Source organism: Nicotiana tabacum, chromosome 3, assembly GCF_000715075.1.
Source record: "Nicotiana tabacum cultivar K326 chromosome 3, ASM71507v2, whole genome shotgun sequence".
Taxonomy (NCBI): Eukaryota; Viridiplantae; Streptophyta; class Magnoliopsida; order Solanales; family Solanaceae; genus Nicotiana; species Nicotiana tabacum.
Genome location: NC_134082.1, coordinates 90,027,964 through 90,048,959, shown reverse-complemented (window position 1 = coordinate 90,048,959; position 20,996 = coordinate 90,027,964). Strand labels below are relative to the sequence as shown.

At 35.9% G+C, this 20,996-nt stretch overlaps 2 protein-coding genes across 3 annotated transcripts; both read right to left on the bottom strand.

Annotated features, from left to right (window-relative positions):
• Window positions 1-1,046: 1,046 nt before the first annotated feature.
• LOC107821086 (protease Do-like 8, chloroplastic) lies at window positions 1,047-8,811 on the bottom strand. 2 transcript variants are annotated; one of them, XM_075249623.1, is made up of 13 exons: window positions 8,486-8,810; window positions 7,768-7,895; window positions 6,831-6,913; window positions 6,630-6,728; window positions 6,332-6,398; window positions 5,955-6,030; window positions 5,744-5,810; window positions 3,155-3,372; window positions 2,958-3,025; window positions 2,752-2,831; window positions 2,327-2,413; window positions 2,121-2,228; window positions 1,047-1,395 (listed from the first exon to the last, which is right to left on the bottom strand). In XM_075249623.1, exons 1-13 carry the CDS (start codon window positions 8,683-8,685, stop codon window positions 1,267-1,269), a joined length of 1,410 nt encoding a protein of 469 aa, XP_075105724.1. In that variant the 5' UTR covers window positions 8,686-8,810; the 3' UTR covers window positions 1,047-1,266. The 2 variants fall into 2 exon arrangements, with proteins under 2 accessions (XP_075105724.1, XP_075105725.1); XM_075249624.1 differs by having other exon boundaries at window positions 1,202-1,395; window positions 2,101-2,228; window positions 8,486-8,811.
• Window positions 8,812-10,788: 1,977 nt separating this feature from the next.
• On the bottom strand, window positions 10,789-18,067 carry LOC107821085 (NAP1-related protein 2-like). Its single transcript, XM_016647485.2, has 10 exons — window positions 17,803-18,067; window positions 14,292-14,414; window positions 14,140-14,190; window positions 13,844-13,915; window positions 13,598-13,711; window positions 13,454-13,515; window positions 13,077-13,137; window positions 12,783-12,839; window positions 12,647-12,691; window positions 10,789-10,955 (listed from the first exon to the last, which is right to left on the bottom strand). The coding sequence occupies exons 1-10, from the start codon at window positions 17,920-17,922 to the stop codon at window positions 10,920-10,922; spliced, it is 741 nt and encodes a 246-aa protein (XP_016502971.1). The 5' UTR covers window positions 17,923-18,067; the 3' UTR covers window positions 10,789-10,919.
• Window positions 18,068-20,996: the final 2,929 nt, after the last annotated feature.

Here is a 20,996-nt window from a genome sequence, read left to right as displayed (position 1 = left end):
AAGTCAACTCTCATGGATTTTCCGAACTTTGTGGGCTGACAAGGAATTTGTAGTAAAAATAGTACGGGCTAGCCAGTTTTCGGACTAGTCATTAAAAAATAGCCAGCGTTTGCAAAGTCATTAAAAAATAACCATTATTTTGCTGCAATAGGGACCGATCCAGCATAATATACTAGAGATAAGTACACATATGTATGAACTTCCAGCATGAACTTCAATACGCGAAAAGTTTCAGCATAATATACTGGAGATTAGAGCACATGTGTATGAACTTCAGTATATTATGCTGGAGTTCCAGTATACTTATGCTGGAACTCCAGTATATTATGCTGGAACTCCAGTATATTATGCTGGAATATTTTTCGAATTTTGAACAGTATTTTCGTTCAGATCTATCTTTACATGAAAAGTGGCTAAATTTCAATTACTTTTGAAAATGTAACTATTTTTGAATGACCACTTGTAAATCTGGCTATTTTTGAATTTCTCCTAAATTTGTACAAATACTATGTCCATTAGACTTCCCTGTCTTCTCTCTCGTGTAAATGCAAGCGATTAAATGAGAAATTAGGTTTTAACAGTTCTTTTTTTTTTTTGTTGGTAATTAGAAATTTTAGTAATCACCAAGTATATATTTACATACCTAGCTTTAAAAAAAACTATCATCACAGCAAGAAGTAAACATCTACTACATCTGCATTATTCTAACTCTCAAAAATCCTAGCCTTGCTCGAGGTTACTCTTCCTGCTCTCACGCTGCATATGCAATATGCATGCAATCTCCTTTGCAATGTTGTTGATCTGTTTCTTTCTTCTCAATGACGCAAAAGTAGTTGCGCCTCCTACCCCGTGTCAATAATAGAAGACCTAGGAAAACATTAACGGAAGAAAGGAACCAAGTATCTTGAGAAACATTATAATGAACAAAATAACATTTCACTTCAAAAATCCTTGAATAAGAAAACACAGCTTAATATAAATTGACGCCATGAGCTAAATTTTCAGAGAAAATTAGCAAGAACTGGAAGAAGCAAGACATTGTTGCATAAAAAAATTCAAGGATTGCTCATTTTCCCCTCCTTTTGATGGTAACTCAAAATGCTTTACAAGAGATTCATTCTTCTGGCAGCATTTAAACAAGCTCCATACATTTCCAGATTCCCGCCAGACAATTCTTAATTATAGTATACAGATATTGGAACGATATATTATCAAGTAAACTGATGGCTGGCACTAATTAAGCTGAAAACCAGAAAGCTCCAATTGTCATGAATCCTTTTCCTCTAATGCTATGCTCAACTCCATGTTTTCGTTGCCCCTACGTATTTTTAGCCGAACTTCATCACCTATGTTATAGTTATCCAGGGCTTTATACAAATCTGCTTTACTCCGAACCTGCAACAACATGAAATGAGAAATCTCAGAAATGCAGACTTGCTTAGAACAATAACCAACAAAAAAAAATCATATTGATCCTCATCTCACCAATGAGAGAGGGAAAGAGAAAAACTAAAGGGACTAGTTAGAGCAACAACGACGACCCAATAAAATCCCACAAAGTGGGGTCTAGGGAGGGTAGTGTGTACGCAGACCTCACCCCTACCCCGATGGGGCAGAGAGGCTGTTTCCGATAGACCCTCGGCTCAGGAAGACGGAAATAAAATAAGAAGAGACAAAATATCAGTATCGTCAACAGAAATCACAGAAATAAAACATCATCATAAAAACCATAAAATAGATGGCATGCAATAACAATAACCAGTAATCAAGGCCCGGAGCTATGAAAAATAGAAAGGACTACTTAGAGCATAAACTGCAAACTAATTTAACCCTTTTCATTCGTTTGCGCTCTCTTTGCTTATCAGTACAATCACCTAATTACTTGTGCTTTCTAACCAAATCTAATCCTTTCAAGCTTAAGCAGACTAGGAAATATTATTTTTCTTTCTTTTTCCCTAAGCTCCTAATGGAATCAACATTATTAGTTTATTCACCCACACCTCACATTACTCGAATTCTAGACCTGCAAGTTGGAGGCCAGGAGCAATGTTCATATCACCAATTTGCAGTAACAAAAAACAACATGCCCCCCTAACACACCTAAAACAGAAATCACTCACAGGTTTGCCATCCACTGCTTCAATAATATCACCAAGTACTATATTTCCTGCAAAACCCCTGGTAGTAGGAAGAAGTCCAGCTTTGGCTGCAAGACTATTTCCAGGTACCTAAATAGAGCAGGAATTGGTTTAGACAAAAGAGATACTGCGAGTTTTATTCTAAAGGATAACTGTCCCTAGCAGGGTCAACAGTGACAGCAATATACCTGCAGAATCAGAGCTCCATTTCGAACATTAAGTTGGTTGGCAATCAGGTCTGGAGCAATTTCAATATTCAAACCAGCACGAACAACCTGACATGCATAAGACATACAAATACATAAACAAACAAATAAATAATAAACCTTAAGAGTATGAAACCAATTTACTGTTTTTGTCCCCCCACCCCCAACCCCCTCCCCCCCAACCCCCCCAAATACTCCCACGGAATCCAAATTCATCACCTACAACTTCCCAACCCCCAAAAGAAAAGAACCACTATTTTAAATGAGAATATGATGTTCTGTAACAAAATGCAAATGAAGAGAATTCTGGAAAACCCGGAGAAAAAAGAAGAAATGAACAGGAACAAAATTTTCAATTGGAAGCTGACAAGAACTAAGACATGAATTAATGCAGAAACACTCAATACTTTTCCAGATTGGATCAACTGGGGCACAATTCTCAATACAGTTGAAGAAGGGATTGCAAATCCGACACCTGCTGATGTCCCTGTTGTACCAAAAAAGAATCAGTAATAGCACAAGAGTATAAACTTCGAACAATAAATAAGTGCCTTTTCAATTCCTCTCAATCTTCACAGTCTATAACACACACCACAATGGAAAAATTATTCACCTGTCTGAGTGAATATTGCCGTGTTAATCCCAATCAAGTTTCCTTTTGAATCTAACAAAGGACCCCCACTGAAAATATACACATTTATTCACAGAACAGCAGTTGGAAAAGAAAAGGAAAAAAGGACCTTTAAAAATTTTCAGCATCAGAGGCAATGCATTTGATACCAAGGCAAGTACAAGTTCAGCAAAATAAACCTGTTCCCAGGGTTGATGGCTGCGTCTGTTTGAATTCCTCCGCTAATCGTCACTCCAGTTTGACTATATATATCTCGATTCAGTCCACTGATAACCCCAACAGTGAGTGTATGATCAAACCCAAAAGGATTTCCAATGGCTAAACATTGCTGGCCAACTCTCAAAGAAGCAGATTCCCCAACTCTAATTGGCCTCAACAGGTCTGCAGAAGCTTCCACCTAGCATTTTAGGATGCATTATCATAGTCAGAAATGTAAGCTTGAGTTAGAAAAAACAAAAAAGGGAAAATGTCAAAATGCACATCACCGACTGCTATGTTGTAAGAAAGTTCCACAAGCAAATAGAATTTCTAAATATATCGATTCCATATGAGTAAAAATGACGATTAAAAAAATAGGGAATGCAGCTCTTCCTGGATGCATAATCATTAATGCAAATAATCCACTTGGATTACTAAGGAAATACAATAAAAGCATCCTCCCCATACAGTTCCTCCTCCCAATGTTCCAAAGAAACCACTATGCATTACAGTGTTATTCTCACCATATCTAACCACCTATCTCTCTGAATCTGTTTTGCTCTGTCATTTATTTCAGAAAATCTCATCCCACTACTATCCCCCTCATTTGAATCACTTTTGCTCTATGTCGTTTATTTCAGAAAATCTCATCCCACTACTATCCCCCTCATTTGTTTGCAGTTATGGAGATTTGAATCCTAACGATTAGGATCTCAGTCATTAAGTGTGTTTATCTTAATCATTCAGATTTTAACCATTAAATTTGTCTGTTCTTTTCATTTTAAAATCACTTAATGCATCTGAACAGATCTTAGTGATTAAAATTTACAACAAAGTCTTAATATCATTAAGATATTATACATTCAAGAATTTATGCAAAGATGGCGTTTCACCACTACATACACTTTCATGGCTAACCACCACTACCACTACCACTACCGTCCCTGCCCACCATTATCAACTACCGCCGTCACCCACCATTATAGGCTACCACCACCATCATCATCAGCCACAACCACCACTGCAATCAATCACCACAGTCAACTGTCATCACCACTAGTCACCATTTACTACCATTATCACAACCACCATTACCATAGCAACCACTAAATATTACGAACAATTACCATCATCAGCCACCCCTATAAATCACTAACCACCATTACTAGTCACCACCTCCATCAACCATCACCGTTAAAACCTATTACTATCCGCTATCAGCCAAAATTACAACCTGGCACCCACAACTGCCATTGTTAGCCATCACCATCACCGATCACCCTATATTTTTTAAAAATATTTTGTTAATATAGTATTAGATTAATTACTATTTTATTTCGAATTTAATTATTAATTTTTAAATAAAAATAAATTGTATACATTCAGATGCTGCTGAGAAAACAAATAATCTTAATTTTTCAGTATTCAGTTCTTAATACAACATCTTAATATGGAACGTGTATTCAAATTCAGACGTTTAAATCTTAATGCACATCTTAATATTCAGATGTGTATTCAGATTCAGACGTCTTAATCTTAATAAAAACAAATTAAGTTGTTGGGCTCAACCAACCCGAAGATACTCTTACTATGGCATGATATTGTTTGTTTTGGGCCACACAGTTTTTCCTAAAAGGTTTCACACCATTAAGAGATCCCTACACCTTATATGTAGACTCCCAATTTTTTCAGCTACTAATATGGGACTTTGCTCGTACACCCAACAATCCTCCCCTCAAACTAAGTTCCACGTGGCCTATCACCATGATCCACGGGTCTCTCCCTCAGACTAAGTTCCACGTGGCCTATTACCACGATCCACGGGTTAATTTCCGAGATTCACTGTGTGCCACCCCGATCGTCAAAGTATTTACGGCAACCAAAGCCCGCAACTAGCTTCTTTTTATTTGTGTGAATCTCTGAGCTCGTAAGGGAAAGTAAACCGAGCCCCACGCCATCAATCTACCATCATCATACACATCTCGCCGAACTTGTCTCTAGTACCTGTTGTTGGGATAAAACAACCAAAAGAAATTCTTACCATAGTGTGATATCCACCTTTCTACGTCGAATAGCAAATTTTCTGTGGAATATGTGGATAAAATGGTATATCCTTTCTTTCTGTAAGAATTAACTGGAGTTTCTTCCAGGTGACATTATGATTATCAACAATTTTAAACAGATGATAATCACGGGTTGAGTAAGACTCAAAGCTAAACCTTTCGCTGCTTAGCAATACCAATCAAGAAATAAAATGAAGAAATTAGACCAAACAATTGGTTCATTTCCAACGGTTACCATGCACTCTAATATGTGCCAGCAGATCCTTAATTGCTTGTGCGAAAGAATTACAATTTAATTAGCATGACCAAAAAGTTGAGGCTGGAAGATTAATTGGATTATCAGCTGAAGAGAGATAGAGCGAATAGGGAAAAGAAAAATGTAATTGACACTCAAACTACAACTACAAGGAATATAAGACCATGATCACATAATGAAAGCAAATATTGACCATGAACATAAGAATCCTCCATCTTTGAACAAAACATGCTTCTGAGAATAATATTTACCTTCAATACAGCAAGATCCTTGGCACGGTCTGCACCAATCAATTTACCCTCAAAATTCTTTTGCACCCTTCAGAAGGAAACAAAATAAAATTAAGAGAGTCAAGGCATTAGATGGAGAGTAGGATGAAGTTGCATCATCCCATTTAAGAATATGTAAAATGGCTGCTAAAGCATCAACCGATGAACTTCGTTAAAATAGAATACAACTCACCCTTCTGCAGCGAGAATATTAACACGCGCAACTACTTCCCCATGGCTTGGGTTTCTAGAAAGGGAGTTACCAATCACTGGACATATAAAGAAAACTGTTTAACCAAGAACTGCATAGCCCATCTAATAAACTGAAGCTGATTTTTGAGTCATAGAATTCAATTCTATTTTTCCTTCTCAAAAAGAATTCAATTCTATTTTTTCAGACAATGAAGCCTTTATTAGGCCCCAACTTTAAGAAACATTCATTTCCTCTGCCGCACCAAAAATTAAATAGTTTGATTCTCATACACCAAACGCCTTCATTCTTTCTGGGATGCAGGGTGTATATTACAGAAATAACTAATGCGCTCAGGTACCATATTCAAGTGATCTTACCATGGTAATTAGTAACAATGTGGCCTTCATTGTCCCAAATCACCCCTGAACCATTTCCTTCAGGAATCTGCCATTTTTTAAACATAAAGAATATATCTGCTTTCAAACACAGATTAATTACTTAATCGAAGGACAAAAATGTGAGTTGGTTGAGGCACCATATGCATGAAGATTGTAAATCCATGGACATAAGAATCTTTACTTCCAAGTGATTATCAAAGATAAACTACCAAAGAAGTTTAACAAGCGTAACACTGAAAGGGAAAAGTAAATGCTTGCACACGTCTACAAAAGTTACCTCGACTGCACCAGTAACATTAAGCGTAGGTCTCAAGGTTACATCAAATATGTTGACAACACAGTAGGTATTCTTCTCAAAGAGCTCGACAACTCTTTCCTGCCAAGTAGACATGTACCAAATAAACTGTGATCTATGATTTATATATCAGAATGTAACAAAAACAATAAAGAATAAGTTGAACAGTTGATGAAAGTGTACCTCGGAAGGGAACAGTGCTGCGGAAGGAAAAGTAGAAGGTGTAACTTGTTCAACTGTGACAGACGGATCCCCCAAAGCAAGTGCTGTATATGAAAAAGTAGGTTACATGATTAGAACCATAAAGGATGAAAATTCAACTAATGATCAGGATGAAGCAAACTATTATGAAGTTTTGCATTTTTCAGTCGCCAACCACATAAAAGCAGGGGTTTGCTTGTTGGGGTTTGGGGGGAAGGGCACGCAGAGTTGCATATTTGCAAACCCACAGTTGAGTTTCCTTTTACTATAATCAATCAACTATAGCTCTTGTTGGATGGAGTAAATATATAAACTCTACACATCCATTTAACTCTATTTAAGCTCCATTCTACTACTACTTTCAAAGATTCATCACTATACCCTAAATCCCCCTCCTTATTTTTTTGGTACTGAGACCAGCTATGTTTTGGGAAGCTCACAGAGTCTCCATAATGCTACACTTCAATTAAAGATCGAGCCAAAGGAGAATTCCGCTTTACAAAACAAAAAATCTTTCTTAAGAACCTAGGCAACTTGCTTTAAAGCGGAGACTTCCTTTTCTGAATATGAAAAGCGGAAAATCCAATATTTAAAAATTGTATCGAGAATGACCGAAAAGGTGGAAACAAGACCAAATATAATTTGATCATTTATGAACAAATCCAAAATCTTTATAGATAGAGCCAATCATTATTTCCGAACCGTGGGGTGAATGGAATCCAATACATAAGGAATATCTTGCTAATTTTAGAATACAATGTAACGAGCTGAAAATGCCAAATATATTCATTAATGTGATCAAATGTGCTAAAAGATATGTGACTTTAATTGTGAGGTCTAACACAGAACTCAAAGCTGGCAAAAGCCTTCAAAGTTGACAAGTGAAAGAAAAAGAAACAAACAGCTAGAATGTGCCAACCTGACAAGTACCTTGAAGGATGATAACATGAATACATGAAAAAGTTTGTTAACAACATCCTGCGCGTGGCTGAAGGAAAGCTTTTCCGTAGTTGTTCAACCAAAGAAGTGCCATTATCTCCACTACCCCTGTAACATTAGTCATTACAGAAAAGAATATGAAATCAAGTGATAATACAAGTATTAGATAGGAACCTCAAGAAAAAGTAGAATTACATAGGTGCTGACTTTTATAAACTACCTCATCTAAAAGTTTAAGCAAATAGGGAGGGCAAACATGCCCATATTACAAACCTTTCTTTTACTGATCAAATAAATAAAATTGCGGTCTTTCTTTTCAAACAAAATAAAAGTTTGTTTACTTCTGAGAGTTTGTTGTCATTCTAGTATTTTTAATCCACATACTAATAATACCCACATTCTTATTCCAAGTTCTATCCCGCATAAATTTATACAAAGATTCTGCATAACTTATGCAGGTATTATCTATAATGGGAAAAAAGTAGCAAGCAGACATTGTACATATTAATGCTGGATTTTATATGGAGATTAAATCTCCAATACTAAATTCATCTTGTTTCATCATAAATCTGCATTGTTTTCTTAAACTAAGTGTCCAGTTAAACACAGTCATAAAAATTAAAAAGGGAGGAGCAATCTGCAACTTTTATTAATTTCAAGTCTACTACAGTATGTAATACAATGCGGGCAAAGAGTACCTGGGAGTGAAAGCGGTAGAAGGAGGGGCGGAAATGGGGTGCGGAGTGGAGGGATCAGCAGAGCAGGCCGAAGAAATGCTATCGAAGCAGAGCTCTCTACGGCCCAAAAATACTGAGTTGTTTGTGATAATGGTTGATTGTTGATTACGGTTGGGGTGAAGAGGAGGTGTTGTTTGGTTAGAAGATACTATCACTTGCATTTTTAATTTGTGAAGCAAAGCTTCAAATTTGCAGAGTTTGTTCAATGGACGAAGAGGGAAAGTGTGGATAAAGAGCTGACAAGTGAAAACTGGGACTGGGATATTTTGCCCCCTTTGCCTATGGGCTATAAGTCCTAGCAGTATTTCTTTTGGTATTTACACTAAATTATACTATCAATTTAATTTAGTGTTATAAGATTATTATAAAAAATAATAATATCATTCACCTTATAATAATCTTTATATATTTTTTATTGCGTAAAAATCTCTCTATTACAACTTTTATTCAACTAAATTGAGATAACAAATTCACTATTTTTATTCATGCATAACACATTATGATTCACCTCATAATGATCTTTATATGTTTTTCGTTGCATAAGAATATCTGTTATTCACCTTTTTGGATGGAGTGTTATCACTTAATTGGAAGTGTTTTTCTACTAGTGGGGACCGAAAAAGGTTGTGTGTAGACATACTTTATCATACCTAGTAAAAATAAAAAGTCTGTTTTGTAATAGACTATGGACTCAGAAAAGGATTTACAAACCAAGTGCAAAGCCAAAATTTCTTTAGCGCAATTTTTTAAAACTAGCAATTAAAAAAATTACAATTTAAGATGTTGGGTATTTTAAAAATCAGAAGATCCTGGAATACATAGTTTCTTATGGCGCACCAGGTGTTTACACCCGTCCAATAAACAGATGACACATGTCACTTTATTTAACTACAATTATTAGTATTCCAACCATAATTAACCATCATATGTTTTGCACAAATAATATTAAAAATACTTAATAGTCTTGTAAATCTCTGCTATGCTTTACACCCGTCCAATAAACAGATGACACATGTCACTTTATTTAACTACAATTATTAGTATTCCAACCATAATTAACCATCATATGTTTTGCACAAATAATATTAAAAATACTTAATAGTCTTGTAAATCTCTGCTATGCTCTTAACCCTAACTTAATAGATAAATATTTTCTTTTGCACATTTTATGCCATCACTCGCTAATGGCCATTACCAACAATCCAACATAAAAGTTTTCTTCTAGTAGTTGTAATTACTACTATTAATTATATAAATATTTTAACTTTAAGAAAAATATAAATATTTAACCAAGAAAATATTTATCTTTGTACATTATCAGTGTAATAAATCTGAAGATCAAATGCGAAATTTTTTCACAAAAGTGCACTCTGCTTCGCACAATAAGAACTTTAGGAATTAATTATCATGTATTCCTCCAATTCAAATCATTTCCATATTCTGACGGTAATTTTTCATTATGTATCATTCAGTTGCGGTCCTTGACCAACTAAACTTCATAGCAATACTAGCCATTTATGTTGCTGTTTTAGAATGACGCAAAAAATGAAGCAATGATAATGCAGAACTTAAGAATTAAAGTAGACATTAGAAGAAGATCGGAAAAAAGGAAAGAAAGAATGACGAAACACTGACGTCTTTCTAACATTACTATGATTTTACCCTTTCTGATAGCTTTCAATTTTCGTTTGATTTTAGGAAATCAAAATCTGTTTTTAACAGACGGCTTAAGTCTCTTTTTGGGGATAAGTTTTGAAGAAATTGAATAAAGAATTGTTCAAAAGAAAAACCACAAAAGCATGCCCATCAGCAAAATTCATATGCAAGAGATATAAGCCTACAGGAGTTTGGCTTTTTTGGGAGAACATCAAATCAAACGCTTTCATTTGCTTTGAGACTAACCTCTTCCCAGCAAAAACGGGAAGGAGCTTTTCAACCAATCACAAGTAGGCACTGGCGTATTAATTACTTGATAAACGGACTATATAAGAAAAATGGGAAGGGAATGAGAAGAAAGCCGCGAATCAACTGAGCCGCCAGGTTTGAAAACAAGGTGAATTTCCTGGATCTAGTGGCCGGTGGCTGCTGAATGACTGATCAAAGAGCAGTTTTTAACCTAACACCACAATGTGGAGCACATGCTTACTAAAGAAAAGTACAACTTGCCAATCAAATGAGGCTGGGATTAAAGAGTTTCGGGGGCACGAAAACAGCTACCATATTCATCACAGATAAATCTAACAGAAGTTGGCTAGCTACAATATAGGTTTTTAAACTGTCTTATCATATGTCGAAGTTGCCTATGAGGCTGAGTATGCAACAACTGAAAATTATATTTGACACTGATATGAGCAAAGTTTGGAAGAAGGGATAAATAAAAGAGCTAACAAGGAGTTCAACAATCATCCTCATCTTCCTCATCATTGTCTCCCTGGTTGATAGGAATAAAAAATTAGTTGAAAAGCCCATTATATAAGATATTATAACCACCAAACTTCAACTGTCATAGCATTTTCAGATTAGAGCATACACAACAATAGCTGAAAAGCATAAAGCATTGAGGCAATTCATTTCAATCTCCTTAAGTTAATTCATTTTCAACCTCGGTTATGTAAATAACACCCTGCCCATAAGATAAGTTGTGGACATGTTAGATGTAATTTTAGATTTAAATCACTAATTTAACTGTTGTCTGGATCATATAACTCCTTTCTGCAGTATGCATAGACGAGAAGCAATTCTATAGCAAACCTTCAGCACACCTAAAATCATAATTCATTTACCTATGGTTAGAGTAATGAGCTAGTTTTCTCTAAGGTCTTGTTTCCTCAGGATAAGTCAAACAAATAAACAACTAGGAATATCATATGCAATTTCCTACCTTTGACTTCTGCTAAAGCTTTGACTAAATTTATTGTACTCCAAAAGGCTTGTCTCCCAATTTACCCCAACTCGCTTTCTTTAACAACTTTCTTGACGGTAAAAGATGAATATATGTGTTCGAGAAAAGTCAGTTTCTGTATCCTGGAGGCAAAGGCACTAAACTACCTCTAAAAGTGTAGATATCTCCCCCACTTCAGCAGAAAAAAGAATTGTACGTTACTTCCCCTAATCCCTCAACTTACCCTCTCATTATCTGTTGCCTAAGTCCCATCACCTTTTCAGACACGTGTAAATCCTCTTCTTTTTTTCATTCTAAGGCGATTCACACACTAACTATGATCATCGACATTCCCACGTTCCATCACTATTTCCGAAGAAATCCTAACAGAGTCAACTTCACCACCAATGCATCAGTTTCCATGTTACTCTATGACTAAGTTGCTCCGACACGGCAATTTAGGTGCCGCACCCGTGTCGACACGACACTAGTATGCGTGTGGGTATGGGATCCGTACCGGATCTGGTCAAACACTTTTCGATACTTTGACCACGACGGACGGAGAAATTTGAGACGAGATACAATTTGATTCCCCAAATTAGAACCAAAACTAGGGAAGAAAATAGTATGCCTTATCTAGGAAGTCAATCATTTACTTATCTACAACTTGAGAATAAAAAAAAAACTACACTTTACAAGCTATATGTAAGTATTCCTCAAAATTTCTCATAATTTAGAGATATTTTTATACTTTTTATTTTTTTGAATTATTTTTAGCTGGCTCCTCGCACCCGTATCCGTACTAGGATCCGTATCCCTGAATCTTAGAATTTACATCTCGAAGGATCTGGCCTCTAGATCCGCACCCGTGTCTGAGCAACTTAGCTTTATGAAACTTGTGTTATACTGACTGTAGCATCTTGAAAGGAAAAGGTTATGATTGGAGTTAAGACTTATAGTAGTAGTACCTAGGCTGATAAAATTCAAGGCAATAAAAATTCAGATCTAAAATTGCTAATCCATGACCTATGCACCATCTATTTAGTGAATAAAGGTTTCAAATTTTAACAAGGAACAGTGAGATAAGAATGCACCAAAGGACAGCAACAACATCATAGTACATTTAAACCCCCCAAAAAATCAGAAGATTTGATAGGCAAGTCAGAAAAGCTTCACAAAACTAGAAGGTCCAAATCAAGCAACTATAAAAAGGAAGGTAGTATAATCTCATCAATGTTTACCTCTTCATCGTCCTCGTCTCCATCGGATTCTTCTTCATCAGCTTCCTACAAACAAAGCACCAAGTTCTCTTAGCTTGAAGAAGAAAGAAGGCTGGGAATCACGTCACATAACCAAGAAAGGAAGGTAACATGTTACATTGTTAAAATATTTCAGTGGATTGGGCCATAAGTCGTCCTTAATTATCTCTCCCACCTGCAGTCACATGGAAACATATAAAATACCTGAAAGAAGCTGATCTTTTGGATAGACTTAAATTTGTTGCACTATATAATGTTTTAAGTCTCGGATAAGAAATTCGGAAAAATAACAAAAGATGAAATAATCTCAGCAATCGTTTACATATATTGCCATAATTAGGAACTCATCAAACGATGAGCAATAAGAATGCAACAAAGTAAATAGTCTCAAGCAGTCGAATATAGCAATTACCTCATCACTAAGCCCATCTGCAATATCTTTTAGCTGAGTTTCAGAAAACCAACTAAAAAAGCTGCATCCATCAGCATATGGTTATTGGTGATATGATATACAGTAAGAAAAAAATCTAAGATACTTTTCTCACCAGATCAGAAGTTGAACTACATGTTAACATCTTGGAAAATTTAACCAAGCAATGCATGGAACAAAAATCAGTAAATAAGAACTTCCTTAGTACACCTTTTTATTTCCCAACAATGCTTTCCTAAAAAAATCTTTGTAACTGCTTAGAGTCACTTTGTTCTCAAACATCAGGATCACACCTCAAAACGTGGAATTAGAATGCCAAGAAGGTCAGATAAATTCTCAGGAAAGTGAGTGACAACTACCTTTCCTCAGACGGTGGCCGCTTGTTTCCTTTCTTCTCAGGAGTTCCGCCATTAGCCGCACCCTTCAAATTGCAACTATTAATCATGTTTCCATGGAAGAGGGGTCGGTTCTAACATAACAAGTAACACAGGTATAGCCATTACCATGCCTTCCTTCCACTTAATAGCCGTACCAGTTACCGTCGTTGTTCCTTCATCTAGAAATGTATATGTCTTAACAAGTTTCGTATCTTCAAAGTAAGGATTTGGTTTGAATTTCTGAAGGTTGAAGAAAAAATAGAATGTCGGTCAGCAGCAACTTTATGCAAACTCTGTGAGAAGATGCGAGCTATTGATGCATATTTAATGCAACCTCCGGTAGAGGAGTGTTTTATAGACAAAAGAACTTACAAAAGTAAGGGAGTAACCGGATGTCACATCTTTGAAATCCTCCACGTCAAGAGAATCCAAGTACTTGAAGATCTAAATCAAAGGAAGAAGAGTGTCGCAATTACTAATTAAGCAGCTATTATAATATCAAGGAAAGAACATACCATCCTCACATGACATCTCAAAGAACAGCAACTTAACAACAGGCTCAGAACTAACGGAATATCACAAAATGAGGGACTAGATGACATCTAGGTCAACAATTAAGAGATTTAGTAAGTTTCTCAAACAAATTGGAGTAGAATTACATGTCAAACCTTCTGATCATCCTCATTCAAAAGCTCGCCAAGTGCAGGGTGACTTAAGAACTGCATAGACAAAATTAATTAACAGATAGAAAAGTTAGGTTGCTCGATTTTCCACCACATGAATGCTAACTGAAATCTGGAAAGAAATAGACTGGACTTACAGCAGTCAACCAAAAGTCAGGAATGGATTTGATGACCTCATTTCTTTTCTCATAAGCAGGCCTCCTTATCTCATTATACTTCCGTTCAATTTCTAATACCTCCTCACTAGCTTGTTCATTAACCTACACAGTGCCAATCAAAAATGGATGCTTATGAGCTATACATAAACTATTTGGAGCATTTACTAAACAAATTTGGATGCAGTTAATACTCAATTAATTAATAGGTACTTGAACCAGTTTTGTTGAGCCAATAACTCTTTTCTACTGCTTTGTTGAACAAACAAGGAAAGCAGATTCTCAAAGAATACATATGGATATAGAGCTAATAAGAACTGGATAAAACTATACTTTTGAGTCAGTTGACAGCAAATGATTTTGCTAATGCATATTCTTTACTGCTTTTTCATCCACCAAATGCATGTCATTGAAATATTAAAGCAGATTCACGAAACACGGGTTTAAAAACTAAAAATTTCGAAGCCACACTTAAAACTGACTGTTGATGAAAACCATTAGCTTTTTTCAAAAGCTCAGACCATGTCAACCAAGTACCAAAGAAAAGAAGAGAAATAAAGGAGGAAAGAACTTTGTATTTTGGTAACTCTCTAGGAGCCATTACCAATCTTGAATGATACTAATAGATTCTACAGCAATATAGACTTTATATTCTTTCTTGTAACAGGAAATCCGAAGCATAATCTTTTACATTAATTATTCATATCATACTCATGACTAAATAAGTAAAAGACATGTTGACAAGAAAAGGAAGATAAATAAATAAGAGAATAACCACCAGATTGGCTACAAACTTTTGAAAGTCAGTGTGATATCTGTCTACTAGTTGGCAGATCTGAAATATCAACTGGGCAGTGACTTCAAGAAAATCTTTGGAAAAAAACATTTTAACAAAATGATTAAAAAAAGGAAATGAACCTTGCAAAAGACATGGTACTATTGAGGTCTAGCCCAAACTTAACCATGGCAACATGATGGGGATTAAGATGTTAACCTTTTACCTATAGCAAAAAAGTTGTTACCCGGAGCCATTTAAAGGGAACAGCCTTGGTGGTTTACTTTGGTGTATAAGAGTGTGCCAGCTAGGCCATCTTTATCGACACGGCGATACATTGCAATGACCCATAAAGCATAAAATCAGTACTTGCCAAAAAAAGATGTGTATATGTACTCCCAGATTGAGCATATGTCAGTAAGTCATTAACATGAGATTTAGGTATTTCTAGAACAGCTTTTTTGTTGAAAGGTTAGGACCAAGAAGCACAGACAAATGCTGGAAATATAACACAAAATAATACTCCTTCTATTCAATTTATGAGGTGTAGTTTGATTGAGCATGGATTTTAAAGAGAAAAAAGGACTTTTGGAACTTGTGGATTTAAACATGTCATGAGTTTTTTGTAGCTGTAGAAGCATGTCATTAAGGTAATTATATGGCAAGGTTCAATTTTTTTCCAAATACAGAAAGGTGTCTATCTTTTGGAGGACTAATAAGGAAATAGTGCCACATATAATAGAACGGAGTATAATGTCTACACTAAACATCTCAATTTGTAATTATATGCCCCAAAGTTGGGCACTTGTTAAATGGATAATAGAATAGGGCCGAGTCAAAGTCTGCTGATATTTCAGACATACCGAAACAGAATCCAAGTTATTTTCGTTCAAGACTAGTAAAGTTTAAAATTTGAGTTAGATACGGATACCCTGCTCTGTAAACAATTATGCCTCAATCAAAAATCCAATTTATTTCCCAAAAAGTATGTGGGCGTCTGTGTCCAATAGGAAAATGAGCATTCATCAGTGATTAACAATCACGTCCCCATGCTCTAATCAGGACTGATTGAGATAGAAAAGAGTCAGTTTAGCAATTTTTCATATAGCAATCCAAGTAGTTCACTACATGATTTATTACCATTATACGTCTTCCCGATTTTTCCGTCTAATTTTTTCCAAGCCCTTCGCCTTTCTTTTTTGAATCAGCAAGCATAGGTCATGACCCTTGAGCCGCCAGTCTCATAACAGTATTTGGCACAAAAAGATTGTTCCTTTACTTCCTAATCGTTCATGAGCCGGATTTGCTCGTTTTTCACACCTTTTATTTCGCTCGCCTGATTCCCTCCCCTCTTCCTAAAAAGACGTTACTTACTATTTTCAATAAAGAAGGACGTCGTGTTTTATTGTGTGGTTCATCTGTCTCTGATTCAGCATTAATTGTTTATTTCAAAGCCACTTAATACTTCTTTATGGCTCATCCTTATGGTTTCGAAGACACTCTAAGACAAGTACATTGTAAATTAGAGGGATCCAGGGTTTCAGCAGATAAAGTTACCCTGCCACTTTGAATGTGGCTGCCAGTGGATTTAGTGAAAGATTGCAGATTAGCAAGCCACAACGAATAATAGCTGACAGATTTCTATGAGAGGAGGGAATTATGGTTCATGGAAGAGGAGACAAAGGAAATTTGGGGAAGGAATAGAAGAAGGCGACAGAAATTGATGTGAAATATACACATAGAGAATCAGAAAGTGCTAGAATTTCACATTGGTTGAGTGTATGCGATGTAGTCTCTTTATATGGTCTAGGACAACATTCACCTCACGAGCTAACTTTTGGGGTTGAGTTAGGCGCAAGGTCCATTTTCCTAACCGATAGTACCCCATAACAAGCTTCTGACAATTTATTGTAATCCTATTTATACGACCACCACCAATAGTGACACGTCATTATAAAATAAGGAGTGCTAGCTGCAGAGATGAGGCGCCTTAGTTTTTCTGAAAAGGTACTCTTTTGAAGGTGAAGTATATCAAAAGCAAGCAATTTCGAAAGGCTGCCATTTGGTTACAACATCACAACTCAAAGGATCCACAACTAAGCCCCGACCCCTCTTTTGTTCCATTCGGTCCATCACTATACGATAAGAAGTTACAAGTATACTACTCCTAGCAAAAGAATTCACAACTTGGCTTCGCGTCCCTTTGTCATTTACGGTGTTAAGAAAAATCCAAACGGATAATTAACCAAATAATCATTTCCAATTACAGAGGAACTTAACAAATACAACAAGTTTTAGAATTTTTCCTTCTTTACACTTAAAGCAGTCTACCCACTCTACATTTTCTCGAACAACATCTTAGCTTATCGTAAATTCCAAAAACAAAAGAATGATCCTAATACAGCATACCACGGGAATGGAAAAAGTAATAAAAGAAAGAGAATGGCAACAATCAGTCAAATCAAGAGTCCAATTTGCTCTGTTTGGGCACAAAGCTAACAAAAAAAAGTCTTTGCTTACTCTTGAACAAGTGAATCAGCAACAACAAAAAAATAACAACCCCCATAATGCAGAAGCATACATAAAAGCAGTAACAATTCAAAACACAAGGCCTAAAAAAAAATTTTACTCAACTAAATTCCACAATCAAGGAGACAAGGACTCATAGGAAAGCTCAGAAAAAATAACATGCATTATATAAAGAGTTAAGAATTAAACCTTTTCAAGCTCATCTTGAACTTCCTGAAGCTTCTCGATGGAGAGAACAAGCTCAGTGTCAATTTGATCGGCGTTTTCCTCCACACTTGTCTTTGATTTCTTCGCCTGGTCAGCCACCATTTTCAGCAACCCTAGAGCTGGTCCTTCTAAAACCCTAATCTAAGGCTGCCAAGATGAAGAAGAATGGACAACGATTTTCTGATGTTTGTGTATTTGCACACTATATACGATGATTTTTTCTAAGTTCTCTTTGGTCTTATAACATTCTCTATCATCCTCGTATGTTTAAGTTCACTGTTCTCCTGTTAGATGTGTCTGTCTGCCACGTCATAACACTTTCAACTAGAGACACTTTTCCTAAACTATAAAGAATTTTATTATACTGTAAATAATAAACAATAATTTTATTGTTATAAAATAAAAACTGTAAAGTAAAGACAAGTACAGAGAAACTGATATATTATTTGAATTCAAACTCAATCTCTTCTATTTATAGAAGAAAGGAAGTTGCTGTGTAAGCTGCTACGCAAGTTGCTGTGTAAGCTGCTATTACAAACTGCTATGTAAGCTGCTATTACAAACTGCTGTATAAGCTGCTACGCAAGCTGCTGTGTAAGGTGCTACTGTACCAGATATGGATAATCTTCTACTGAGAGCAATGTTTATCCATAACGAAGTACTGAATGGATAAGCTTATTATACCCGGTATGGATAATCTTCTACCTAGGGTAATGTTTATCCATAACCGGGTACCGAAGTGATAAGCTTCTTCAGGAAGCTTATTTCCAATAGAGTACTAAATAGATAAACATATTTACGATGGAGTCTCATATGGATAAGCTTCTTCAGGAAGATTATTTACAACGGAGTACTAAATGAACATCCATAATATAATATATTTATAACACTCCCCCTTGGATGTTTATTCAAAGATAATGTGCCTCATTAAAACCTTACTAGGAAAAACCACGTGGGAAAAAATCCCAGTGAAGGAAAAAGAGTACACATATTTAGTAAGACGCATTGCTAGGTGCCTCATTAAAAACCTTACAAGGAAAACCCCATGGGAAAAAATCTTAGTAACGGAAAAAGAGTGCATCGCGTATTTTACTCCCCCTGATGAAAACCTTGTTTCAAATATTTGAGTCTCCGCATTCCAATCTTGTATACCATCTTCTCAAAAGTTGAAGTTGACAAAGATTTAGTAAATAAATCTGCTGGATTATCACTTGAACGGATTTGTTGCACATCAATGTCACCACTTTTCTGAAGATCGTGTGTGTAGAATAATTTTGGTGAAATGTGCTTCGTTCTATCTCCTTTTATAAATCTTCTCTTCAATTGGGCTATGCATGCAGCATTGTCTTCGTATAAAATTGTGGGTCTTTTCTCACATTCCAAACCACATTTTTCTCGAATAAAATGAATTATTGATCTCAACCATACGCATTCCCTACTTGCTTCATGAATAGCTATTATCTCAGCGTGATTTGAAGAAGTAGCAACAATAGATTGCTTTGTGGAGCGCCATGATATGACAGTACCTCTATATGTAAATACGTAGCTGGTTTGAGATCGAGCTTTATGGGGATCAGATAAATAACCTCCATCTGCATAACCAACAAGGTCTAAACTATCTTTGTTAGCATAAAACAAACCCATATCAAGAGTTCCCTTTAAATATCGCAATATATGCTTAATCCCGTTCCAACGTCTCCCTGTAGGAGAAGAACTATATCTTGCTAGTAAATTAATAGAAAATGCTATGTCAGGCCTTGTAGCATTAGCAAGATACATTAGTGCACCAATTGCACTGAGATAGGGTACGTCGGGACCAAGGAGTTCCTCATCCTCTTCTGGAGGTCGGAACAAATCTTTATTCACTTCAAGTGATCGAATAACCATTGGTATACTCAATGGGTGCGCTTTGTCCATGTAAAAGCGTTTTAAGACCCTTTCTGTATAGGCAGATTGATGGATAAAGATCCCGTCTGCTAAATGTTCAATTTGCAGACCAAGACAAAGTTTTGTCTTTCCAAGATCTTTCATCTCAGCTCTTCTGGAGTTCCAACAAGATTTATGTCATCAACATAAACATCAAGTATAACAAATTCTGATGCCATTTTCTTTATAAAAATACATGGACAAATAACATCATTTATGTAACCTTCTTTCAGCAAATATTCACTAAGGCGATTATACCACATGCGCCCAGATTGCTTTAAACCGTACAAAGATCTTTGTAATCTAATTGAATACATTTCCTAAGATTTTGCTTCAGGCATTTTAAATCCTTCAGGGATTTTCATATAAATTTCATTATCAAGTGAACCTTACAGATAAGCTGTAACTACATCCATTAGATGTATTTCAAGCTTTTCATGTAGTGCTAAACTGATGAGATATCGAAATGTTATGGCATCCATAACAGGTGAATATGTTTCATCAAAATCGACTCCAGGACGTTGTGAGAATCCTTGTGCAACAAGGCGAGCTTTGTATCTTTCAACTTCATTTTTATCATTCCTTTTTCGCACAAAAACCCATTTATGACCAACTGGTTTTATACCAGCAGGTGTTTGGACTACTGGTCCAAAGACCTCTCTTTTAGCAAGTGACTTCAATTCCGATTGAATTGCCTCTTGCCATTTTGGCCAATCAGATCTTTGTCGACATTCTTCGACAGATCGAGGTTCAAGATCCTCACTATCTTGCATAATATTAAGTGCAACATTATATGCAAAAATATTATCCACCACTATTTTAGATCGATTTAAATTAATCCCATCACCGATCGAACTTAATAAAAGTTCCTCACTCACATGAGCTTCGGGTTCATTAATTTCTTCAGGAATCTCAGAACTAATCAGATTTTGGGTCTCTTTAGGAGATTCCTTCATAGTTTTGATCATTTGTCGATTTTCTTTTTCAAGGATTTCGATCCTTAGAACCCAAAGGCCTACCACGCTTCAGGCTTGCTTTAGGTTCACTATCTCTCATGCTAGTAGATGGTCCTACTGGGACATCAATTCGGATAGGCACATTCTCTGCTGGGATATGTGACTTAGTTATCCTTTTCAAATCAGTAAATGCGTCTGGCATTTGATTTGCTATATTCTGTAAATGGATGATCTTCTGGACCTCCTGATTACATATAGGGGTACGGCGATCAAAGTGAGATAATGATGAAATTT

Bases quoted from the DNA above. Each gene is read 5' to 3' on its own strand.
- LOC107821086 (XM_075249623.1), bottom strand. From the start codon at position 8,685: ATGCAAGTGATAGTATCTTCTAACCAAACAACACCTCCTCTTCACCCC. The intron at 6,399-6,629 runs GTAACTTTTGTA...AAAAAATGGCAG, and splicing joins ATGTTACTGGTGCAGTCGAG to ATTCCTGAAGGAAATGGTTC. The intron at 5,811-5,954 runs GTGAGTTGTATT...TTCCTTCTGAAG, and splicing joins AATATTCTCGCTGCAGAAGG to GGTGCAAAAGAATTTTGAGG.
- LOC107821085 (XM_016647485.2), bottom strand. From the start codon at position 17,922: ATGGTGGCTGACCAGGCGAAGAAATCAAAGACAAGTGTGGAGGAAAAC. The intron at 13,916-14,139 runs GTTTGACATGTA...CCTTTGATTTAG, and splicing joins TGAATGAGGATGATCAGAAG to ATCTTCAAGTACTTGGATTC. The intron at 13,516-13,597 runs GTAATGGCTATA...TGCAATTTGAAG, and splicing joins TTAAGTGGAAGGAAGGCATG to GGTGCGGCTAATGGCGGAAC.